Source organism: Scyliorhinus canicula, chromosome 16, assembly GCF_902713615.1.
Source record: "Scyliorhinus canicula chromosome 16, sScyCan1.1, whole genome shotgun sequence".
In the NCBI taxonomy this organism is placed as follows: domain Eukaryota; kingdom Metazoa; phylum Chordata; class Chondrichthyes; order Carcharhiniformes; family Scyliorhinidae; genus Scyliorhinus; species Scyliorhinus canicula.
The window spans coordinates 53258925-53285663 of record NC_052161.1 but is presented as its reverse complement, the minus strand read 5'-3'; the positions used below and the strand labels follow the sequence as shown (position 1 = coordinate 53285663).

The window sequence follows — 26739 nt, the reverse complement described above, 5'->3', positions numbered from 1 at the left end:
GCTCAATTGTATTGTATCTAGTCAATCTACGATCACCACATCCCCCTTTTTCTCTTTACATATTTTCTGTACATCGTTAAAGAAAATTGTACAAAACAGTTACTTATGATATGCGTATCTATACAAGTGATGGTGCTATTGCATATTTTACAAAGCCAATGTGTTTATGTGTCCAATCTTAATAAAACATTTATGAGTCCAAACTTGATGAATTTGTTCAGAGCTTTTTTTCTTTTTGTTGTTGATGACGTGGTGATATTGATATTGCAACTCCGTTGTGAATGTTGTTGGTGTTCCTTGTTATTTTAAGTACCCAATGCGTCATCCCGAGGTGTTTGCATGGTCACATCACTGATGTTGACTGGCATGGACTTTTTTCTGTGCTTGTGGTATTGATTTATTATCTCATCCACCTTGGATGCTGGTGTGCTTGCTTGTTCTGGAGCAGATGTGAGTTTGTGCGATTCGTTGTCATCCCATGACATGTTTGTAGTCTTGTCATCGTTTTGCAGTGTGCTGTGGCATTGTCCTTCATTTGCCAAGTAGTACCATTGTGTACAAGTCGTTGTTTCATTGCTGTTGTTTCTGTCGTTCCTGTCTTTGTTGTTTTCGTTGCCGTACTTGTTGCTGTTTTTGTCGTTTCTGTCTTTGGTGTTGTCGCCGTCGTTGTTCCTGACTTTGTTGTTTTCGTTGCCGTTCTTGTTGCTGTTCTTGTTGTTTCTGTCTTTGTCGTTGTCGCTATCTTTGTTCCTGACTTTGTTGTTTTCGTTGCCGTTCTTGGTGCTGTTTTTGTCGTCGCTATCTTTGTTATGCTTCTTGTTGGTTCTGTTGTTCTTCTTGTCGCGGTTCATGTTGCTTTTGTTCTTGCTGTTGTTGTTCTCGTTTCTGCTGTGCTTCTTTTGGCTTTTGTTTTTCTTGTTATACTCTATGAGTGTCCCGTGTGGATAATTTGAGTCATTGAGCATTTCGCCTCGAGAGTGGTGCGAATGATCTGATGTTGCATCGGTGCTGGTGACATCAATCATTTGTGGAGGATTTGATTCCTCATCTTTGCTTTCTTGGTGCTCCTCTTCTGGAGTCAAATTCTTCTCGATTTCATTTGACGCGGTGTCTCTGGATTCTTGGCGCTCCTCTTCTGGAGTCAAAAACTTCATGATTACAATTGACGTGGTGTCTCTGGACTCTTGGCGCTCCGCTTCTGGAGTTAAAATCTTCATGATTTCTGTTGATGTTGTCTCACTGGACTCCAGGTGCTCCTCTTCTGGAGTCAAAATCTGCATGGTTTCTTTTGGCGTGGTCTCTCTGGACTCCAGGTGCTCCTCTTCTGGAGTCAAAATCTGCATGGTTTCTGTTGGCGTGGTCTCTCTGGACTCCAGGTGCTCCTCTTCTGGAGTCAAAATCTGCATGTTTTCTTTCGGCGTTGTCTCTCTGGACTGTTGGGTGGCCCGACTCTGTGCTTCTGTACAGACAAGCTGAGAACTGTCAGTCTCGCTGTGATCCTGTACGTCGAGTGTGATCACCTTGTCACTGTTTTCGCTCTGTGCTTCTGTACAGACAAGTTGAGAACTGTCAGTCTTGCTGTGATCCTGTACGTCGAGTGTGATCACCTTGTCACTGTTTTCGCATGCAGTGGGTAGAGGTACATTGTCTTCTTCTTGTTCATGTGAGCTTGTTAGACTTTCATAGTCTGCTTGTGGTTGCTCAGATACGGCGGGTTGACCTTCATGGTCTTGTTCATGCATGGTGTCAGTGGTTAGATGTACGTTGTCTTCTTCTTGTTCATGTGAGCTTGGTAGACTTTCATAGTCTGCTTGCGGTTGCTCAGATACAGCGGGTTTACCTTCATGGTCTTGTTCATGCATGGTGTTCGCCAGGGAGTGTTTGCTTGCATCCCTTTTGGAGTCTTTCATCACTCGCACTGTGGAGCCTGTCATCGCTCGCTCTGTGGAGCCTGTCCTCGCTCGCTCTATGGAGTCTTTCTGTGCTCTCTGTGTGGCGTCGTCTTCGTCTTGGGTATTGCTGTCATCTAATGTATCGACGAGCTGCCATGGCATCATGGTGTTGGATTCATCTACCACGAGTAGATTCGTGTTGAGCTTTGCAACCGTGTCGCTGATGCAGTGATCAGCATATCCAAATAACTCAGTCATCTCTGAGTAGTATTCTTCGAAAACCAAATAATCTTGGTTGGATTCATCTACCACGAGTTGGTTCGTGTTGTACTTTGCGACCGTGTCGCTGATGCTGTGATAAGCATATCCGACTGACTCAGCCATGTCTGAGTAGTATTCTTTGAAAACCAAATCATCTTGGTTGGATTCATCTACCACGAGTTGGTTCGTGTTGTACTTTGCGACCGTGTCGCTGATGCTGTGATAAGCATATCCGACTGACTCAGCCATGTCTGAGAGGTAATCTTCGAAAAACAAATCATCTTTTGTTGTTTCGGAATTCTTTTTGTTCTCTTCACTTTGGGTGGTGCAGACTGCTTTTTCCAGGGTGTTTTGTGAGTTATTTTTAACTGCTGGTTTAAGTTCAGGCGTTTTTCTGTGTTCTGAGGCAAGAAAATTTGCTTTTACCACTTTAAGTGTCTTGTTTTCAATTTTCGGGCATTTCCCTTTTAAGTAGGCGTGGTCGGGATGCTCAGACTTCATGACGTCACGCGTAGGAATGAATTGCGCACGCGCAAATCGGCCTTCCTCCTTCACTGTGCGGTTTTGTGTCCATTGTGCATGCGCGGCATGCGCATGTGCATAACGATCCGCGACCAAAACTTTTTGAGACTGCGCATGCGCGGCTTGCGCATGCGCATAACGATCAGCACCGCGACCTTTTTTAAACTGCGCATGCGCGGCTTCCAGTTCCGGCGCATGCGCAGACGCAATTTGTAGTTTTTTGCTTGCCCGAGACTGCAAAATGTGCTCCGACGCCATTTTATTGCGGATTTCAGCGTTTTTTCTTTCTAAAAGTTGTAAGTTACCTTTTCTTTCCGATCTGGACTGGATTTCAGCGTTTTGGCTTTGTGAAAAATTCATGTTATTTCTTCTTTTTGATTTGTACTTTTCATTCGCGATTTCTTGTTCTTTTCGTGATTTTTTAAGTTTTGCATCACTCAGTCTCTGTGCAGTTTGGCCTCTGAGCATGCCTTGCTGTTCAAATTCCTTACAGTACTCTTCAAATTTGTTTAGTATTGTTTGTAAGCTGTTTCTGTCTTCACCTTTTGAGTACTTAAATCCATTATAAACTTTCCTAGCTTCATGTCCTTCGATGAGTATTGCTATTTTAATTTTGTCTGAGGCTGCTGCTGCATCATTTGCTATGATACCGAAATCGAACCATTGTTTAAACCTTTTCCAGACACTTCTTACATTTCCAGTCGTGTCCAGCTGAAGTGGGAATCCAAGGCACATCCTCCCATCAGCGATATCTTCCCAAGTCGAATGTGCAGTAGGAGATTTCCATGCCATTTTGTTCTTTCTGTGTCTGCCACTGAGTTGTCCTGTAGTAAGCGTCTGAAGCCACTCCTGGGTACCATGTGTTGTTCCTCGAGTCTTAATAAAGCTCGTAGTCTCAAATGTGGAGAAGATGCTTTATTGTGAATTTGTTCTCTTTTCAAAGCTTAACCTACGGCTATCTCAAATTGTGTCCTGCTACAAGTTCTGCCTTCCATGAAGTGTGTCCTCACTTCCTGTCCCGGTGTATTTATATATATGGCTCTCCCGTGCTCCCTCTAGTGTTTGCTCAGTTGTATTGCATCTAGTTAACTTGTGATCACCACACAGGGCACAGTTTAATTATAGGGGCTAGGGCACAGAATGTATATATTTGTTCACAATAATCATATATTCACACTTGCCTCTTTGCTCTGTCTGATGGGTGTGGGACGGCTGGTTGGGCGGGGTGTTCGGGGACAGAGTGGGGGTGGGGTGGGGGGGGGGGGGCACACATACGGCCAGCGTCACTGTGTAGAACCAGGGGCCGGAATGGGTGCTCAGCAAGATGGCCGCTGTAATGGCGGTTGGTACCTGGGCACTGCCCCAGGCCTGCGGGTGGGCTCCCTGTCTTATCGGCCCTCCCCCTCCCCCTTCCCAGCCCTGGCAGGGGCCTCCCCGCCGCAACCAGCACGGCTAGTGTCCGAGCTGGCAGCCCACAGCCACTCCATGGCACTTCCTACCTCCTCTCTCTCGCTCAACAGCCAGGACGCCAGGTTCATGATTTTTAAACCTACAAGAGAACCACACCGCCAGAAACTCGGCCCATCGGAGTCGCAGTATCGCGGAGACCCCGGAGCATCGGGCGTCAGGCCCACTAATGATATGCCTACTGTACTTTCAGGCCGCCACGTTTATGTCGTTTTTTGGGGGAGGGGGCGCGGAGACTCCTGATTTGGCGTCAAATCGGCATCTACCGCAATTTCAGCGTCTGAAGCTATTCTCCGCCCAATCGCGTTTTCACGATTTCGGTGTCAGCTAATGGAGAATCCAGCCCCACGCTATCGCTGTACAGTGCCACTTTCAGCCGACCAAAAGCTGCCCTTCTTCTCACCAATTCTGTCCAAAAATCTTGATACATACGCATACCAACGCCTTCCTAATTCACCACTCCCTTCTACTTCGCCCACCTACCTGGTAACTATGAAAGTAGGAGCGGCACGTGGCGCAGTGGTTAGCACTGGGACTGCGGCACTCAGGACCTGGGTTCGAATCCCAGCCCTGGTTCACTGTCTGTGTGGAGTTTGCACATTCTCCCCATGTCTGCGTGGGTCTCACCTCCACAACCCAAAGATGTGCTGGTTACGTGGATTGGCTAAATTGCCCCTTAATTGGAAAAAATTATAATTGGGTCCTCTAAATAAAAAGAAAACTATAAACAGCCCTCAGTGGCTCGTTCGTTTTAGGCTTCGGCCGAAGCGACCAATGGCCTCTGTCCAACTCATAGAGGGAGGACTCTTTCTTCTTCCCCATCAACCTGGCTGTCATGAGAATGTCACTTTAAGAAATGTTTGTCTGTTCATGTTACTGCAGTGATGTCAGACTGTGGGTGGAGCTAAGCTTAGGTTCACTTTGAGAAAAGCTTGAGTGTGTCTGTGTTTTTTTGGTTTCGTTTCAGTGTTGGAGCTGCAGTCAGCCAGAGAAGGTGTAATGTTCTCTCTGCCATGTAAAGACTATCTCTTGATCATTTGGTGAATTCAGAGATAACTGTTCTCAGTAGTGAATTTAAACCTGATGTGCTTCTGTTAAAATTTTTTTTTAATGCCTTATGGATATTAAAAGGAAAGTAAGGATTACTTAGTGTTGAATTTTTTTGCGGGTTGAATTTGAATTAATGGTTGCTAAGATGTTCGATGTATGTTTTAAAAAGGTTACCGTGAGTTCACAGAATAAACTTTGTTTAGCTTTAAAAAATACTTTTCGATTTCTGCTGTACCTGTAGAGTGGGCCGCCTGCTCCTCATACCACAATCTAGTAAAAGTTGTGGGCCAGATGAACTCCTTGATACACTTTGGGGTTCTCTAAAACTTGGCCCCATAACATGGCGAACATGTCCGCAAAGTACTCGTTGGCCTCCAGTCCACCGCCCCTCAGGCAAGCCCACGATCCTCAAATTCTGTCTCCGCGACCTGTTCTCCAGGTCCTCCAATTTGGCTCTTAGTCCCTTATTAATCTCTATCACCCACTGCAGCTCCTTACCCATCGAGGTGAACTGGTCGCTACGCTGGGACAAAGCCTCCTCCACTTCCTTCATCTTCTCTCCTTGTGTAGAAGTGGATTTCATTTGGAACTTCACTGATAGGGTTAATATAACAGTTCTGAAAAGCTCTGTGAAAGAGATGTCAACAGGTCAAGGGATGAAATAAAGGGAGCGTGTTCTGACCGGCATCTGTGAAAGCAGAGAGGTCAAAAAGTCAAAGAATGGAATGAATGGGAAGCGTTACTTTATTGCGGAGATAGCGCAATTAAGCTCGTTTGACCAGTTGAAACAAATAAACATTGGCCATGGGATAAGAAAAACCTTTGTAATAGCATTAATAGTGACTTGTGCTAATGATTATGTCAAAAATAACCTCCCGACCTCGAAGAATAATTCCATATATGTACATGTTCTGGATCCTTGCCAAATCCTAGGTGTATCTAGGAATTTAAGGGGACCACCCCTAAGCTGTAAAATGTATAAAAATACAGTCCGTATTCTGGGATTTTGGCACTTCTCGAAGGTAGTTACCCGGCTGCTTAGAGATTTGTCCCGGCCGTGAATAAACAAATATTCGTTACTGACGTGTTCGAGTGTTTTACTTCTGGACTGACGATCAGATACGTGAAAGCGCAATTCACACTTGCTCCCGCACTTCATTCAACGTTTTCATCAAAGCCGCCTTTATCAGGGCAAGCATCTCCTCCACGCACAATCTCTCTCTCCAATGCCCCTCTAGATGCTTGGCGAACAGCCTTTCAAACTCACCTGATACCACCTTGGTCAGAGCTTTTTTTAAAAAAATGTATTTTATTACAAACATGTATAAAATAGGTTACAGCGAACAAACACCCTGGGAAACATGCTTCCCTGCAATCAACTAAACAGCCTATACAGATATTTTCTCTTTTTCACCCCCCCATGCCCCGCGATGAATAGCCCCTCAAACAAGGTCACAAACACCCCCCACCTTTCCTCAAACCCCCCCTGAAGAGCCCCTTAACTCATACTTTATCTTCTCTAATCGCAGGAAGTCGTACAGGTCACCCAACCAAGCCGCTACCCCCGGTGGCGATGCGGACGGCCACTCCAGCAAAATTCGTCACCGTGCAATTAGAGAGGCGAAGGCCAAGACATCAGCCTTCCTCCTCTCCATGAGCTCCGGCTTCTCTGCGACCCCAAATATTGCCACCAAAGGGTCCGGATCCACCTCCTCCTCCACTATCCTGGCTAAGACTGCGAACAATCACACCCAGAATCTTTCCAATTTTTCGCAACCCCAAAATATGTCCGCGAGATTCGCTGGCCCCCGCCCACACCTCTCACACTCATCTGCTACCCCTTGAAATAATCCACTCATTCTCGCCCGAGTCATATGCACCCTGTGCACCACTTGGTCAGAGCTTTAATCGTGATGGGAGCGGCCCCACCTGATGAACCAGCACCTGCCATCTTCCCTCCTGCTGGACTCACAGCAGCACTTGCTGATGGACGTTCGCTCGCCCCTTCCTTCCCTGACCTTTCTTCTGCAACTTCGACATTCCACTGATTTCTTAGAACTTCCCACACCATATCATCCAAAAGGTACCCCTGAGACCAGGTGTAAAGGTCCAAAAAACAAAGACTCTAGCAGAAGCTACTCAATGTGCAACCTCCGCCTACTGTCGCCACCGGAAGTCCACGAAAATCCTTAATATGTGTTCCAGTTTCAAATGTCCTAAATCTGCTTTTTGGAGGAAAGCAGACTGGAAGGTTTGTAACATTGAAATCATGTCTCCATTATTATATTAGTTAACTGGTGCCTCATTGTCTGATATGGTCGATCGCCACAAAGCAGATAATGGAATAATCAAATTATCATTTATAAAGCAAACTAAACCCCAGCCTTATTTTTGAATATTTCCAGAATAGAAAAGGAGGAAGATCTATGGAGGAAGTTGAATCAGATAGTGAATATACTGTTGATGACCCAGGGTCGCCTCCAAAACTTCCTACTCCTACTAACCGAGAGAAAATGGAAGCCAGGGCAAGAAAAAGGAGCGCATGGATTCGGGAGCAACGAGTGAAGCCTATTCTGGTTCCTAAACTATCACTGACTGTGGATGTAACACCGATCTCAGAATGCTCTGGGTATTAGTTGAAGCTACACACTCTTAATTAACACAGAGTTTCCTTGATAGTGCAATTATATTGTAAATGAATTACTAAAATATTTGAAACTTAAGAAATTTGTCTATAAGCTGGAAAAAGGAAAGCTAATTTTAAAAGGTTCAACCTCCAAAGCAAATGCTAATTGACAATAAGGCTGATATTCCTCCCTGTCCTGTCTCAGTAAAACTCAGCTCCCAGGTCTAAAGAGAAAACAACCTGCTAAATCAAGCCTCTGCGCCTTTACATTTGCCCCAGCTTTGTGGAACTTTTCTCAATGTTATTGAATGTGTGTCTTCCATGCGTGCAGGCCTTTGCGAGGTATTAGGCAGAAGAAGGTCTAGGTCTGGTGCTTCTCATGCTTGAACTACTGCAGTCCATATGGTGCAGTTCAACAGTGAATTCTCGGAGTTTGATCCAACAACAAAGGAATGATTTTTTATTTCTGAGTCAGAATGAAATGTGACTTGGAGGTGGTGGTATTCAAATGCACCTGCTGGCCTTGCTCTAGGTGGTAGAGGATGCAGGTTTGAAAGGTGCTGTCAAAGAACTCTTGGCAAGTTCTATTATGCCTATTATGAAGGGAAGTAAGGTTTAAGGTAATAGATGGGGCGCCAATCAGTTAAGCTTCTGTATTGTGTCTTGCTTATTGAGGGTTGTTTGAGCAGCACCAATCTAATTAAATGGAGTGTAGTCTCTCACACTTCTGACAAATGCCTCGTAGATGGTGGATCTACCCTAAAATTGTCTTTGGTCATTTGTTCTAATATTTTCTTTTGTGGATCAATGTCTGTTACAGAGTCTATGAAGTGCCTTGGAACATTTTAGTATGTTAAATGTACTGCATAAATGCAAGTTGAAAGTGCAGGTTATAATGAAATTTGATAAGTATCAGCACCTAAATTGTTGGGAATAATTTGACGTATACTGGATGAGATTCTCCGAGCATCCGCGCCGTAATTGCGCTCGGCGCGGGGGCAGAGAATGGGCGTCAAACCCGGGATTGGGTCCAACGCCGCTCCCGCGATTCTCCGGTCCCCAGACAAGCACCGGCAATCGGAAGCCATTGAAAGGGGGCCCCATGGCGATTCGCCAAGTGCAGCTGGCCGAGTTCCCGCCGGCGTGGTTCTCTCATGGTTCCACCTGGCGGGCACTCGGCTTGGGGGCTGCAGTCTCAGTCCGCAGCTGCCCAGGTGGGGATCATTCACTGGGGGTGGGGCCTCCAGGTTGGCCAGGCTATCGATCGGCAGCCACCGATCCACCGATGCGTGCAATCTGGGGGGGCCTATCTTCTTAGTGACGGTCCACGGTGTGGGTCGGCCATGTCACACGGGGCGGCCGACACAGGCCGTCGCCGTGCGCAGGTGCGGGCCCCCGACTGGAAGCGCAGGGCCCTTTATCGGTAACCGGAGCTGCGAGGGGCACTCTGGGTCCCTACTAGCCCTCTCCATTAGGAGAATCACTCTGGACTTTCTCCAGGTCAGTCCAGAATGATTCGCACCCGATTTTTCACGGGCGTGGGGACATAGCCCCATTATTGGAGTATCCCCCCCATTATGTTCCTGCTCCCAGTGATAATGAAACAAGACCTGGATGTGGTGAGCTTTGCTCAAATATTTACAGTACTTGATTGTCCATTTAGGTTCACACGAAAAATTTCAGAATCCGATTTCGGAAACATTTGGCAGGGTGAATCTTGGCGGTTGCGCACTGAGAATGACACTGCTATTCAATGGCACTTAGCTTTTTTTGAGACCTCAGGGAGTTTCTCCTCGTTGAGGCCACATTTAGAGAGATCTGCTGCACTGGAGAGCTAAACTTGCCGACAGGACCAGTTCCTCATAGATTGGGACATCATTTTGACCGGTTGCCCCAATCTCTCCCTCCCTGCTTTCAGGACTCCCCCGTTCAGAACCACCCAACTTTTACATAAGAACATAAGAACATAAGAACTAGGAGCAGGAGTAGGCCATCTGGCCCCTCGAGCCTGCTCCGCCGTTCAATTAGATCATGGCTGATCTTTTGTGGACTCAGCTCCACTTTCCGGCCCGAACACCATAACCCTTAATTCCTCAATTCTTCAAAAAACTATCTATCTTTACCTTAAAAACATGTAATGAAGGAGCCTCAACTGCTTCACTGGGCAAGGAATTCCATAGATTCACAACCCTTTGGGTGAAGAAGTTCCTCCTAAACTCAGTCCTAAATCTACTTCCCCTTATTTTGAGGCTATGCCCCCTAGTTCTGCTGTCACCCGCCAGTGGAAACAACCTGCCCGCATCTATCCTATCTATTCCCTTCATAATTTTAAATGTTTCTATAAGATCCCCCCTCATCCTTCTAAATTCCAACGAGTACAGTCCCAGTCTACTCAACCTCTCCTCATAATCCAACCCCTTCAGCTCTGGGATTAACCTAGTGAATCTCCTCTGCACACCCTCCAGCGCCAGTACGTCCTTTCTCAAGTACGGAGACCAAAACTGAACACAATACTCCAGGTGTGGCCGCACTAACACCTTATACAATTGCAACATAACCTCCCTAGTCTTAAACTCCATCCCTCTAGCAATGAAGGACAAAATTCCATTTGCCTTCTTAATCACCTGTTGCACTTGTAAACCAACCTTCTGTGACTCATGCACTAGCACACCCAAGTCTCTCTGAACAGCGGCATGCTTTAATATTTTATCGTTTAAATAATAATCCCGTTTGCTGTTATTCCTACCAAAATGGATAACCTCACATTTGTCAACATTGTATTCCATCTGCCAGACCCGAGCCCATTCACTTAACCTATCCAAATCCCTCTGCAGACTTCCAGTATCCTCTGCACTTTTCGCTTTACCACTCATCTTAGTGTCATCTGCAAACTTGGACACATTGCCCTTGGTCCCCAACTCCAAATCATCAATGTAAATTGTGAACAATTGTGGGCCCAACACGGATCCCTGAGGGACACCACTAGCTACTGATTGCCAACCAGAGAAACACCCATTTATCCCAACTCTTTGCTTTCTATTAATTAACCAATCCTCTATCCATGCTACTACTTTACCCTTAATGCCATGCATCTTTATCTTATGCAGAAACCTTTTGTGTGGCACCTTGTCAAAGACTTTCTGGAAATCCAGATATACCACATCCATCGGCTCCCCGTTATCTACTGCACTGGTAATGTCCTCAAAAAATTCCACTAAATTAGTTAGGCATGACCTGCCTTTTATGAACCCATGCTGCGTCTGCCCAATGGGACAATTTCTATCCAGATGCCTCGCAATTTCTTCCTTGATGATAGATTCCAGCATCTTCCCTATTACCGAAGTTAAACTCACTGGCCTATAATTTCCTGCTTTCTGCCTACCTCCTTTTTTAAACAGTGGCGTCACGTTTGCTAATTTCCAATCCACCGGGACCACCCCAGAGTCTAGTGAATTTCGGTAAATTATCACTAGTGCATCTGCAATTTCCCTAGCCATCTCTTTTAGCACTCTGGGATGCATTCCATCAGGGTCAGGAGACTTGTCTACCTTTAGCCCCATTAGCTTGCCCATCACTCCCTCCTTAGTGATAACAATCCTCTCAAGGTCCTCACCTGTCATAACCTCATTTCTATCAGTTGCTGGCATGTTATTTGTGTCTTCCACTGTGAAGACCGACCCAATAAACCTGTTCAGTTCCTCAGCCATTTCCTCATTTCCCATTATTAAAACTCCCTTCTCATCCTCTAAAGGACCAATATTTACCTTAGCCACTCTTTTTTGTCTTATATATTTGTAAAAACATTTACTGTCTGTTTTTATATTCTGAGCAAGTTTACTCTCATACTCTATCTTACTCTTCTTTATAGCTTTTTTAGTAGCTTTCTGTTGCCCCCTAAAGATTTCCCAGTCCTCTAATCTCCCAGCAATCTTTGCCGCTTTATATGCTTTTTCCTTCAATTTGATACTCTCCCTTATTTCCTTAGATATCCACGGTCGATTTTCCCTCTTTCTTCCGTCCTTCCTTTTTGTTGGTATAAACCTTTGCTGAGCACTGTGAAAAATCGCTTGGAAGGTTCTCCACTGTTCCTCAACTGTTCCACCATAAAGTCTTAGCTCCCAGTCTACCTTAGCTAGTTCTTCTCTCATCCCCTTGTAATCTCCTTTGTTTAAACACAAAACACTAGTATTTGATTTTACTTTCTCACCCTCCATCTGTATTTTAAATTCCACCATATTGTGATCGCTCCTTCCGAGAGGATCCCTAACTATGAGATCATGAATCAATCCTGTCTCATTACACAGGACAAGATCTAGGACCGCTTGTTCCCTCGTAGGTTCCATTACATACTGTTCTAGGAAACTATCGCGGATACATTCTATAAACTCCTCCTCACGGTTGCCTTGACCGACCTGGTTAAACCAATCGACATGTAGATTAAAATCCCCCATGATAACTGCTGTACCATTTCTACATGCATCAGTTATTTCTTTGTTTATTGCCTGCCCCACCATCTCGTTACTATTTGGTGGCCGATAGACTACTCCTATCAGTGACTTTTTCGCCTTACTATTCCTGATTTCCACCCAAATGGATTCAACCTTATCCTCCATAGCACCGATGTCATCCCTTACTATTGCCCGGATGTCATCCTTAAATAACAGAGCAACACCACCTCCCTTACCATCCACTCTGTCCTTCCGAATAGTTTGATACCCTCGGATATTTAACTCCCAGTCGTGACCATCCTTTAACCATGTTTCAGTAATGGCCACTAAATCATAGTCATTTACGATGGTTTGTGCCACCAACTCATTTACTTTATTCCGAATACTACGAGCATTCAGGTAAAGTACACTTATGTTGGTTTTTTTACCTCTGTTTTGAGTCTTAACATCTCCATTTTTATTCCTTTTGTTATTACTGGGCCTATTCACTGTGCTCCCCTCAGTCACTGTACCTTGTACTGTCGCCCTTATGGATTTCTGACTATGTCTTCTCTGCCTTGCACTTTTCCCCTTACTTCCTTTTGTTTCTGTCCCTGTTTTACTACCTTCCAACTTCCAGCATTGGTTCCCATCCCCCTGCCACATTAGTTTAAACCCTCCCCAACAGCTCTAGAAAACACCCCCCCTAGGACATCGGTTCCTTGGCCCTTTTTACGCCTCCCCTCAGCCCTCCCTAGCATGGGCATGGCTACCAGGCCCTGACCGCTGCCAGTGGCATTCTGGCACCCGGGTACCTTGGCACTACCAGCCTGGCACCCTGGCATTAGCACCCTGAAAGTGTCAACCAGACACCCTGGCAATGCCAGATTGGTGTAGTAACATCATGGTTGTGTTGTAACTCACCAACTGACCACTTGGAGTCTCATTAGTATACAAGTGAATGTTAGAGTCAGGTGACCTCAGACTTATTAGGAAGTTGGAGAGAGGGGTTGCTTGTGCGTGTTTATACTGTTATTCATCTGTTTTGTATATAGTTGACCCACATTCAATGTTAAGAAATCGGTTCTAGCTTTAGCTACAAGTGTTCTTGTAATATCAGTCAGGCCATCCAACAAGAACAGCACATGGTACCAGGGTTAGCTGGTTTTGAGAAAACACTGAGAATAAAATATCAGCCTGCCACGATGTCCACAGAGATTTGAAGATTTTGTAGACTGCAAGAATCAACCACATGGAATCGCTGAAGCCACCAATTAGTCTCAGATTTCATGGAAATGTGAACAACAACTGGCATGTGAGTTTAAACAACAATTTCATCTTTCTTACTGCAGTAAATTTAGGAGATTAATCAGATTTGCATTGTAAGAAGTCGTACCACACTAGGTTAAAGTCCAACAGGTTTGTTTCAAACACGAGCTTTCGGAGCACTACTCCTTTCTCAGGTGAATGGAGAGGCTTGTTCCAGAAACATTTATATAGACAAAGTCAAAGATGCCAGACAATGCTTGGAATGCGAGCATTTGCGGGTAATTAAATCATTACAGATCCAGAGATACGGGTAACCCCAGGTTAAAGAGGTGTGAATTGTCTCAAGCCAGGACAGTTGGTAGGATTTTGCAAGTCCAGGCCAGATGGTGGGGGGGTGAATGTAATGCGACATGAATCCAAGATCCCGGTTAAGGCCACACTCATGTGTGGACCCACATGAGTCCTCCCCCATACAAACGGTATGATTAATTTGTCCAGTGAGTTAAAAAAAGATTTGGGGATATCCATCAGAATGGATCTAAGTAGGAAGAGGTAACTGGGCAGCATGTTCATTTTAATCGTCTGCACTCTCCCCGCCAGGGGAGTTTCATCTCTGCAGGTCCTTTTTAACTTCCTCTGTCTGGCTGGTTATATTCCATTTGTGAACCCCTGTCCAGACATGAACGATTTGAATCACCAGGTAGCAGAATTTGTTTTGGGTTTGTTTAAATGGCAGTCCCACTAGTGCTGCAACTCCCCCTTGCGGGTTCACCGGGAAGATCTCGCTTTTGCGCATGTTGAGTTTGTAGCCCGAGAAGTCACCAAACTCTTTCAGGAGCGCGCTGATACCTTCCATGCTGCTTTGTGGGTCCGAGATGTAGAGGACATTGAGCAAGACCCTGTGCTCTTTGCCTCCTCTTTGGATCCCGATCCAGTACTTTGCTGTTCTGAGTGCGATCGGTAATGGTTCGATCGCAAGGGCGAACAGCAGCGGGGAAAACGTGCATCTCTGTCTGGTGCCCCTGTGCTGCTGGAAGTTCTGGGAGCTGGTGTTGTTTGTCCGTACGCTCGCCATGGGAGCGTTGTGCAGGAGCTTCACAAAGGAGGTGATTTCTGTTCCGAGCCTGAACCGCTCCAGTAACTCTATGAGGTACTTCCAATCGATTCTGTCAAAGGCCTTTACTGCGTCCAGGAAGACGATCACGTAGATGGGTGATGGTCACGTTCAGCTGGCACCTGATGTTTGATGTTAGCTATCCACCTTTGACAAAGCCCGTTTGATCCTCTGCGACCACCTCTGGTATGCAGTTCTCCAGCCTATTGGAACTTGGCCAATATTTTGACGTCTACGTTTAGTTGTGAGATGGGTCTGTATGAACCACACTCCGTCGGGTCTTTGTCTTTCTTAGGTATTAGCGATATTGTGGCTTCTGCCAGTGTAGGTGGCAGTGCGCCCCTCGCCAGCGAGTCTGTGAACGTCTCCCTTAGGTGCAGGGTCAGTGCTGTTGCATATCTTTGGTAGAAGGCCGCTGGGAACCCGTCCAGTCCCGGCGTCTTCCCTGCCAGCATGGAGCTAATACTCTCCATGATCTCTCCCAGTTCTAGAGGTGCTTCTAGGCCCCGTTTCCTGTCCTCCCCCACAACTGGCATGTCCAGTCCATCGAGGAACTGTTTCATCCCCGAGTTCCCTGTTGGGGGCTCTGAGGTGTACAGTCCCCTGTAAAAGGCCTCAAAGGTTTTGTTATTCTTGGCTGGGTCTGTTTCTAGTGTGCCTCTGCTGTCTCTAATTTGCGCGATCTCTCTAGTAGCTACATGCCTTCTCAGCTGCTGCGTATAGGGTTCCCCCTGCCTGGCGGAGTTGGTGCACTGCTTTCCTCGTGGAGAGCAAGTGATAATCCATTTGTAGCTTTTTCCTCTCAGCCAGGAGCTCTACAGTCAGAGCCTATGAGTATTTATGGTCTACCTCCAGTATGGGGTCGGCCAGCTGCTGCCCAGCTGCTCTCTCCTCCCTGTCTCTTCGCACTTTTTGGTAGTCACCACTGATGTATATACTGTACATATATATGTGTTTTACGGTAAGGCCCCTGTACTACAGGTACGGGGGTAGATCCCTGCCTGCTGGCTCCGCCCAGTAGGTGGTATAAATATGTGTGCTCCCTGTACAGCAGCCATTTTGTCAGCTGCTGTAGGAGGCCATACATCTCAGTGTAATAAAGCCTCGATTACATTCTACTCTTGTCTTATCGTAATTGATAGTGCATCAATTTATTACACTGTGATTTTTCAGAGATGGACCTCCGCATCAAGCCGGATTGCCTGCAACTGCATCCTCAAGCAGACAACGCCAAAAAGGACTTTGAACATTAGCTAGCCTGTTTTGAAGCGTACATCAGATTTGCACTAGACACAATCCCAGAAGCACAGAAGATCCAGATCCTGTACACGCGGCTGAGCTCCAACGTTTTTCCCCTCGTCCAGAATGCGCCAACCTACGCAGAGGCCATGACGCTACTGAAGGAAAACTATGCTCAGCGGACTAACAAAATCTACGGCAGGCATCCCCTCTCCACACGGCGCCAACTTCCCGGTGAGTAGGTGGAAGATTTCTGGCATTCCCTGCTTGCCCGAGATAGAGACTGTGACTGCCAGGCCATTTCGGCCACGGAACACTCAAAATTGCTGATGAGAGACGCATTTGTTACGGGCATAAGGTCTGACTACATCCACCAGCGCCTCTTAGAAGGGACCATGCTCGACCTCGCGGCGACCGAAAAACTAGCGCTCTCACTTACGGTCGCATCATGCAACATTCAGGCCTATGCCCCCGACCGCGCGGCCCACCCCCCCTGTGCATCATGGACTCCGCAGACGGCCGCCCTATCGTGGACCCCATCAGTAACTGCCCTCAGCCAACCCCACACCTGTGCCGTGTGGCACCCAAATGCTATTTCTGTGGGTAGTCAAAACACCCGCGACAGCACTGCCCGGCGCAGAGCGCCCTCTGCAAGGCCTGTGGCAAGAAGGGACATTTCCCTGCAGTGTGCCAGGCCCACTCAATCGCCGCTATTGTCCCAGCACCTCCTACGTGTGGCCAGTGGGCGCCACCATCTTCCCCTCCTCGGACCACGTGCGGCCACTTGGCGCCGCCATCTTGCTCTGCTCACAACACGTGCGGCCCATAGGCGGCGCCATCTTGTCTCTCCCAGGACTAACGGGCGCCACCATCTTGCCTGCCCCAGGACACGTGCAGCCCCAGGGCGCTGCCATCTTGGCTCCCCCAGGACACGCGCATCCCCAGGGCGCCGCCATCTTGCCTCCCTCAGGACACGTACGGCCCGTGGGCGCCACCATCTTACCCGACTCAGGACACCTGCCCGTCGGGCACCTCATCAGGCTGCTCATTGCCTGCAACCACCGACGACCAGCCGCGTCTCACCTCGGTCACGATTGACCAGTCTCGACCGCACAACCTCGCGATCGCTTCAACAAAGGTGAAGGTCAACAGGCACGGGATCTCCTGCCTGCTGGACTCTGGGAGCACTGAGAGCTTCATTCGCCCTGATATGGTAAGGCGCTGCTCCCTTGCGGTACACCCCGCTAACCAGAGAATCTCCCTGGCCTCCGGATCCCACTCCATGACGATCCGGGGGTACTGCATCGCCACCCTCACCGTCCAGGGCGTGGAGTTCAGCGGCTTCTGCCTCTACGTCCTCCCCAAACTCTGCGCTGCCTTGCTACTCAGCCTGGACTTCTAGTGCAACTTCCAGAGCCTAACCCTGAAATTCGGCGGGCCCCTACCACCCCTTACCGTGTGCGGCCTCGCGACACCTAAGGTCGACCCGCCTTCCCTTTTTGCAAACCTAACCCCGGATTGCAAACCCATCGCCACCAGGAGCAGCCTCTACAGCGCCCAGGACAGGACCTTCATCAGGTCTGAAGTCCAGCAGCTGCTTCAGGAAGGCATCATCGAAGCCAGCAACAGCCCCTGGAGAGCCCAAGTGGTAGTGGTCAAAACTGGGGAGAAAAACAGGATGGTCGTTGACTATAGTCAGACCATCAATCGGTACACGCAGCTCAACGGGTACCCCCTCCCACGCATATCGGCAATGGTCAATCAGATTGCACAGTACCGGGTCTTCTCGACAGTGGACCTGAAATCGGCCTACCACCAGCTCCTTATCCGTAAACCGGACTGCCCATACACCGCGTTTGAAGCAGACGGCCGCTTTCACCACTTTCTTCGGGTTCCCTTTTGCGTCACCAACGGGGTCTCGATCTTCCAACAGGAGATGAACTGAATGGTTGACCGGTACGGACTGCGGACCAATTTCCTGTACCTGGACAATGTCACCATCTGCGGCCATGACCAGCAGGACCATGACACCAACCTTTCCAAATTTCTCCACACCGCCACTCTCCTCAACCTCACGTATAACAAGGAGAAGTGTGTTTTGAGCATGAACCGCTTAGCCATCCTCGGCTATGTGGTCCAGAACGGAGTTCTGGGGCCCGACCCCGATCGCATGCGCCCCCTCATGGAACTCGACCTGCCCCAAGGCCCTCAAACGATGCCTGGGGTTCTTTTCGTATTATGCCCAGTGGGTCCCAAACTATGAAAACAAGGCCCGCTCACTCATTAAATCCACCGTTTTCCCCTGATGGCTGAGGCCCACCAGGCCTTCAACTGTATCAAGGCCGGCATCACTAAGGCCGCGATGCACGTAGTCGGCGAGACGCTGCCTTTCCAAGTCGAGAGCGATGCATCAGACGTCGCTCTGGCCGCCACCCTCAACCAGGCAGGCAGGCCTGTGGCATTCTTTTCCCGCACCCTCCATGCCTCTGAAATTCGGCACTCCGCCGTCAAATAGGAGGCCCAAGCCACCGTTGAAGCTGTGCGGCATTGGAGGCATTACCTGGCTGGCAGGAGATTCACTCTCCTCACTGACCAACGGTCAGTTGCCTTCATATGCAACAACACACAGCGGAGCAAGATCAAAAATGATAAATCTTGAGGTGGAGGATGGAGCTCTCCACCTACAACTACGAGATTTTGTATCGCACCGGTAAGCTCAAAGAGCCCCCGATGCCCTATCCTGAGGTATGTGTGCCAATGCACAAGTGGATCAACTCCGGACCGTGCACCTGGGGTCACCTGTTTTTACCATTTCATCAAGGCCCGCAATCTGCCCTACTCCATCGAGGAAGTCAGGGCGATCACCAGAGTGTAAACCGCACTTCTACCGACCAGACCGCGCGCGCCTGGTGAAGGCCTCCCGCCCCTTTGACCACCTCAGCCTGAACTTCAAAGGGCCCCTTCCCTCCACTGACTGGAACGCGTACTTCCTCAGTGTGGTCAATGAATATTCCCGATTCCCCTTTGCCGTCCCATGCCCCGACAAGACATCTGCCACCGTCATCAAAGCCCTTAACACCATCTTTGCTCTGTTCGGCTTCCCCACCTACATCCACAGCGACCAGGGATCCTCATTCATGAGCGATGAGCTGCGGCAGTACCTGCTCAACAGGGATATTGCCTCGAGAAGGATGACCAGCTACAACCCCAGGGGAAACGGGCAGGTGGAGCAGGAGAATGGGATGGTCTGGAGAGCCGTCCAGCTGGCCCTACGGCCTCCCGCTGGCAGGAGGTCCTCCCCGATGCACTTCACTCCATTTGGTTGCTCCTGTGCACCGTGACTAATTAAACCCCCCATGAACGTCTCTTTGCCTTCCCTAGGAAGTCTACCTCTGGGGTTTCGCTCCCAACATGGCTGGCAGCTCCAGGACCCATTCTCCTCTGTAGACACGTGCGACTCCATAAGTCGGACCCGTTGGTTGAGAGGGTACAGCTACTCCACGCCAACCCGCAGTATGCTTACGTAGCATTCCTCGACGGCCTCCAAGACATAGTCTCCCTCAGGGACCTGGCACCAGCTATTTCCGCGCACACCCCCCATCTGCCCCTCCCTTCCCCTGCGCACCCCATCGCAGCCCCCGATCCGGGACAACCCTTCCTCCCCTTGCTCACACCCGGGGATGAAGAGGATTTTGACACGCTCCTGGAGTCTCCGAAGACCAAGCCGCCGCCTGAGTCGCCACCAGCACTGCGGCGCTCTCGACGGCAGACCAAGGCACCGGACCGCCTGAATTTGTAATATTATCTGTAATTTTAAACACAACTTTCTGTATATAGTTCCTGGGGTTCCTGCTCTCGATTCCCTCTTTTAGGCCAACAATCTACAAATTCTGTCTCCTTGATCAGTTCTGGTCCTCAACCTTTCCCCTCAGGTTGCCCTGCGTCGCGACCAACCTCGCCACCGATTGCTCTGGTTGGTTGTGGCTTTCTCTAGGTCCTTGAGGGTGGCTTATTGGGCCTCCAGTTTCTTTCCCACTCTGCTGAGGACAATCTGTATCAGAATTTCACCGTGTCTTTCACGGCGGCCCAATGTCCGTTTTTATCTCCTGCCAGTGTTCCTTCAGTGCCTCTGAGAGGGATGCCATCCAGTCCCCCCCCCCCTCCCCCCCCCCCCTCCCCCCGGGAGGAGAGCCACTTAATATGCGACTGCTCAGCATATCGTCGTCATCAGAAGTCCTTGTTTAAAGTTCTAACGAGGATCAGGAGAAATGGGCTGAAGCTGAAAAGCAAAAGTGTCAATTTGGCGTAACTAAGGTCACATTCCTAGGTGACAAGCTCTCATCGCATGGCATTGAACCTGACGAGGACAAAATCCAAGCAATTCTCAACATGCCAAAACCACACGACAGGAAAGCCATCTTAAGAGTGATAAGTATAATTAATTTTATCGGGAAATTCATTCCAAACCTGTCAGCAAAACCAATACATCTATGTGATCTGCACAAGACAACGGATTTCACTTGGATTGAGCAACGTGAGTTTCGTGGGGGGGGGGGGGGAGGTGTCGGTGGGGGGGGGGGGGCGGGGGGTGTCCTCACTTGGGGGGGGTGGGGAAGCGCAAGTGACATTGCCCATGAGTGGAGGGGTGTGGGGGACCTGTGGTGATTGTAGATCTGAGTAGATGCAATACAACTGAGCAAGCACTAGAGGGAGCACAGGAGAGCTATATATACACAGGGACAGGAAGTGAGGACACACTTCACGGAAGGCAGAATTCGTAGCAGGACACAGACACAGGCAGGCAGCATTTGAGGTAGCCGTAAGTTAAGTTCTGAAGACAGAACGAATTCACAATAAAGCATCTTCTCCACCTTTGAGACTACGAGCTTTATTAAGACACGAGGAACAACACATGGTACCAGCAGGGGCTTCAGACGCTTACTACAGGACAACTCAGCTGCAGACACAGAAAGAACAAAATGGCATGGAAATTGGACTTGGGAAGACATCGCTTATTTGAGGATGTGGCTTGGAACCCCACCTCAGCTGGACACGACCGGCAATGTAAGAAATGTCTGGAAAATGTTTAAACAAATGTTCGATTTTTACATCATAGCTAATGATGTAGCAGCAGCCTCAGACAAAATTAAAATAGCAATGCTCATCGCAGGACATGAAGCTAGGAAAGTATATAATGGATTTAAATACTCAAAAGATGAAGACAGCAACAACTTACAAACAATACTAAACAAATTTGAAGAGTACTGTAAGGAATTTGAACAGCACGGTATGCTCAGAGGCCAAACTGCACAGAGACTGAGTGATGCAAAACTCTACAAACAGAAAGGCTTCAGTCAAGAAATCGCGAGTGAAAAATACAGATCAAAAAGAAGAAATAACTTGAATTTTTCACAAAGCCAAAACGCTGAAATCCAGTCCAGATCGAAAGGAAAAGGTAACATACAGCTTTCAGAAAGAACAAAACGCTGAAATCCGCAATAAAATGGCGTTGGAGCACATTTTACAGTCTCGGGCAGACAAAGAACAAAAAACTGCTTCTGCGCATGCGCAGGAAACGGAAGCCGCGCATGTGCAGTTACAATCATCCGTTTTGCGTTCTGCGCATGCGCGGCCTTCCTTTACTGTGCGGTTTTGTGTCCACCGAGCATGCGCAGTTAAAAGAAGTTCTTGTTCCTGATTGTTATGCGCATGTGCAAGCCGCGCATGCGCAGTCTCGAAACGTTTTGGTCGTGGCTTGCGCATGCGCATAACGATCAGCAACAAGAACTTCTTTTAACTGCACATGCGCGGTGGACACAAAACTGCACAGTAAAGGAAGGCCGATTTGCGCATGCGCACTCATTCCTACGCATGATGTCACGAGCGTCGTAACGTCTGAGCATCCGGACCACGCCTACTTAAAAGGAAAATGCCGGATAATTGAAAACAAGATACTTAAAGCGGTAAAACCAAACTTTCTTGCCTCAGAAGACAAAAAGACGCCTGAACCTAAACCATCAGTTTTAAACAACTCGCACAACACCCTGGAAAAAGCAGTCTGCACCACCCAAAGTGAAGAGAACAAAAAGAAATCCAAAACAAAAAAATATGATTTGTTTTTCGAAGAATACTACTCAGACATGGCTGAGTTATTCGGATATGCTGATCACAGCATCAGTGACACGGTCGCAAAGCTCAACACGAATCTACTCATGGTAGATGAATCTAACCAAGATGATTTGGTTTTCGAAGAATACTACTCAGACGTGGCTGAGTTATTCGGATATGCTGATCACAGCATCAGCGACACGGTCGCAAAGCTCAACACGAATCTACTCGTGGTAGATGAATCCAACCAAGATGATTTGGTTTTCGAAGAATACTACTCAGACATGGCTGAGTTATTCGGATATGCTAATCACAGCATCAGCGACACGGTCGCAAAGCTCAACACGAATCTACTCGTGGTAGATGAATCCAACACCATGATGCCATGGCAGATCGTCGATACATTGGATGACAGCAATACCCAAGAAGAAGACGACGCCACACAGAGAGCACAGAAAGACTCCACAGTGAGATTGATGAAAGACTCCAAAAGGGAAGCAAGCAAACACTCCCTGGCGAACACCATGCATGAACAAGACCATGAAGGTCAACCCGCCATATCTGAGCAACCGCAAGCAGACTATGAAAGTCTACCAAGCTCACATAATCAAGAAGAAGACAATGTACATCTTCCCACTGCATGCGAAAACAGTGACAAGGTGATCACATTCGACATACAGGAGGTACAGGATCACAGCGAGACTGACAGTTCTCAGCTTGTCTGTACAGAAGCACAGAGTAGGGCCACCCAAGAGTCCAGAGAGACCACGCCAATAGAAACCATGCAGATTTTGACTCCAGAAGAGGAGCACCAAGAGTCCAGTGAGACCACGACTATAGAAACCATGCAGATTTTGACTCCAAAAGAGGAGCACCAAGAGTCCAGTGAGACGACATCAACAGAAAGCATGAAGATTTTGACTCCAGAAGAGGAGTGCCAAGAGTCCAGAGAGACCACGTCAATTGAAATCATGAAGATTTTGACTCCGGAAGAGGAGCACCAAAAGTCCAGAGAGACCGTGTCAAATGAAATCGTGAAGAATTTGACTCCAGAAGAGGAGCACCAAGAAAGCAAAGACTCAAATTATCCACACGGGACACTCATTAAGCATAACAAGAAAAACAAAAGCCAAAAGAAGCACAGCAGAAAAGAGAACAACAACAGCAAGAACAAAAGCAACATGAAGTGCGATAAGAACAACAAAAAACGCAAGTAGCACTGCAGAAACAAGTACAACAATACCAACAAAAACTACAAGCACAATGACAAAAACTACAAGAAGAACAACAAAACCAACAAGAAGCATAACAAAGATAGCGACAACAACAAAGACAGAAACAACAGCAATGAAACAACGACTTGTACAAAATGGTACAACTCTGCACATGAAGGACAATGCCACAGCACACTGCAAAACAATGACAAGACTACAAACATGCCATGGGATGACAACAAATCGCACAACCTCACATCTGCTCCAGAACAAGCAAGCACACCAGCTTCCAAGGCAGATGACATAATAAATCGATACCACAAGCACAGAGAAAAGTCCATGTCAGTCAACATCAGTGGCTCGACCATGCAAACACCTCGGGATGACGCATTGGTTACTTAAAATAACAAGAACACCGACAACATTCACCACGTCAACAACAACAAAAGAAAAAACTCAGTGAACAAATTCATCAAGTTTGGACTCATAAATGTTTTTATTAAGAGTGGACTCATAAATATAAATTGGCTTTGTAAAATATGCAATAGCATCATCACTTGTATAGATACACATATCATAAGTAACTGTTTTGTACAATTTTCTTTAATGATGTACAGAAAATATGTAAAGAAAAAAGGGGGGATGTGGTGATTGTAGATCCGAGTAGATGCAATACAACTGAACAAGCACTAGAGGGAGCACGGGAGAGCTATATATCCACAGGGACAGGAAGTGAGGACACACTTCACGGAAGGCAGAACTCGTAGCAGGACACAGACACAGGCAGGCAGCATTTGAGGTAGCCGTAAGTTAAATTCTGAAGACAGAACGAATTCACAATAAAGCATCTACTCTACCTTTGAGACTACGAGCTTTATTAAGACACGAGGAACAACACAGGACCCACAAGCTCACTTAGAGTTCGGGATACTCTTTCAAAATGCCGGCCCATCTCTGAATTCAGCTCCCCAGTGCTAAAAGAAATTCTAAGAGCGCAATCTTCCAAAAGGGAAAAAGTTCCCAAGTGAGCGCAGTGCCAGGCTGGCACCCAGCTGGCACTGCTAAGGTACCCAGGTGGCACCAGCTGTGCCGGGGCACCTCTGCCCAAAGGGCTTGCAGCTGGGGCTCTGATCACCTTGGAGTTCCACTCGAGTGCCATTCTGTTTGATCACAGCTTGTGGGCACGGTACTCGTCCGAGGTCCCCGAGGCGAAGGGATTGAATCTGCACATTAGAGTAAGGCTTATTACCTTACTCTATTGTGGGCGAGATTCCCATTGCAACGTCTCGCGAGATTGCATTGAATTTTGTGAGGTGTTGTGAGCCGAGTAGATCACGGGAGCTGGTCTCCCGGCTTTCACTTGCCATACTGGCTGCGGTGAGCTGATTTTCTGCCACAGCGTGGTCAGAGGATCGTGTCCCAAGTGTGGGCCAAATCGGTGAGAAACTCCCCAGGGCCCAAAATAGTCACTAAATGTCATTGAATAACGGTGTGTAACGTACTTAACTCACCAAGCAATACATGGTACTAAACAGTAAGAGGGAAGCTGACCAGAGTACTTAAATAGATCATATAGTAGATCTTACAGGTTAGTTGCTGTTTGTCATTCCAGGATGCTGGTTAACTGCTTGCCTCTTAGGGAATCTTTCAGGGCTGGCAAATTAAAGGATGTTGCAAGAAAGGCAGCAAAGAACAGGAGCATTTTCCAGAAGAGGAAGAGGGCACTGTATAGAAAGCTATATCCACAGTAGTTTCTCAATGCTATAACCTGCATGAGGACCGCGGGGAAACCATTGTTGATCTCTCCGTAGGACCCGTGGAGTACGAGCTTCCCAGAAAGGGAGTGGAGGCCACCCAGCTGGACTCTTTATAGACTTACATAAAAGCCGGCCCAAAGCAGGGTCTGGTGTGGTTAGTTCTCCCAGCAAAGACTGGAATAGGAGAGGATTACTGCCTTGTGTAAAATATTTTATATGGTTAAGTAAGTCTTTTCCATTATCATTGGCTTCTTTAAGTTACTAAACTCAGGAAACATTTTCCCATCTCAACTTTATGACTGACCGAAGGAGTCTGTTATCGAGCTGTGCCCCGTGCCATAGCCACATTTCAAGCCTTCTATGACGGCATGGTAGCTTCAGTGTTTGATTGCCAACCTCTTTGTGGCCCTCAGCTTTCAAGATATAGCAGGAGGTAATAATAAATCCCAGTTCATAGTATACAAAATCATGGAGGTCATCTAGGAGATCATCAGGCTGTGTACATGAGGACAAATGCAAATATCTCCCTCCCCATGGACAGAACGAAGAAAGTTAAGAGTGAACTAAACTTTGCCCAAATTATTGTCTCTCACAACTTGTAGGGTGCCATAGGCAGTACCTACTTTTTTATTTTGAGGCATTTTGTTCCCTCAATATACAGGAAATTTTCTGCCATAGGCAGTGCAAAATGCAGGTCTGTTCACAGTATCTTAACATTATTCTGCATCAGTTCTCTGTGTTGCTATTCAAACCAAGCCAGCATATTACAGGCCGGTGATTGAATGGCAAAGGCCTTTGTAATTGGCATATGATTTGTCAGGAATCCATGTGCAGTTACAGGGCAGACTTACTGAGAGCTGTGAATTCACTAGAAATGTGATCTAATGAATAATTAGTATACTCCAGCAACGCTTCAATTCCCTGAATTGCTTTGGAAACTTCTACCTGTTTCATACGGGACTTCCGCCACTATTCAAAGACTCCGCCAGAAAATGAAATGGCCTGAAATATTGGCAGAGGCCAGTCAGGTCTGAATTCCCGAGCTTTGCACCCTATTTATCCCTGGAATGACAGAAACAAGAGTAAAATTAGGTGCAAGGTATCAAAGATTCTACCCTCTTAAAACTGCAGTTCTTAAAAAGACCTTCAAAAACACAGGACTTTAAATTCCAGTGGGGACCATGTGATTTTCTGCTCAGTTATTTCTACTTCCATACCACCCTATTTATATGGTCTTGCCAAATGTCACTGCAAGTGGAAGGGCTGTCCTTCACCCACTTCTCCCAGATCACAGGCTACTTAAGGAATTACACTCAACAGAACTCAGTTGCACTCTAGCAGTCCCCAATGCAGTCTCCTCTACACCCAGGTTAAATACAGACTGGTGACTGCTTTGTGAAACACCTACGCTCAGCCCGCAAGCATGCTTGCCATTTCAACTCAGCATCTTGCTCTCTTGCCCACGTGGTTGTCCTTGGCCTGCTGCAATGCTCCAGTGAAGCCAAATGCAAACTGAAGGAGCAACTCATCTTTTGATGAGGCACTTTACAGCCCTCGGTACTCAATGAATTCACCAACTATAGACTGAGCTTTGACAAAAGGTCATCTAGACTCAACGTTAGCTCTTTTCTCTCCCTATAGAGACTACCAGACCTGCTGAGATTTTCCAGAATTTTCTATTTGGTTTCAGATTCCAGCATCCATAGCTATAGACTGTGATCTTTCTACTCTACCTTGACCCCTTTTTATATCCAGAACATTTTTTGTCCCAATGCTAAACTGCTCCCTACCTC

At 47.4% G+C, this 26739-nt stretch overlaps 1 protein-coding gene across 9 annotated transcripts in view; it reads left to right on the top strand.

Moving 5' to 3' along the window:
- The window catches only part of LOC119951075 (coiled-coil and C2 domain-containing protein 2A-like), a 610180-nt gene that overhangs the window by 234506 nt on the left and 348935 nt on the right, over positions 1-26739 (top strand). For all 9 annotated transcript variants that reach the window (XM_038774117.1, XM_038774121.1, XM_038774113.1 and 6 more), the window contains exon 16: positions 7598-7821. In XM_038774117.1, the coding sequence (XP_038630045.1) occupies positions 7598-7821 (224 nt within the window). The remainder of the gene's footprint in view (positions 1-7597; positions 7822-26739) is intronic.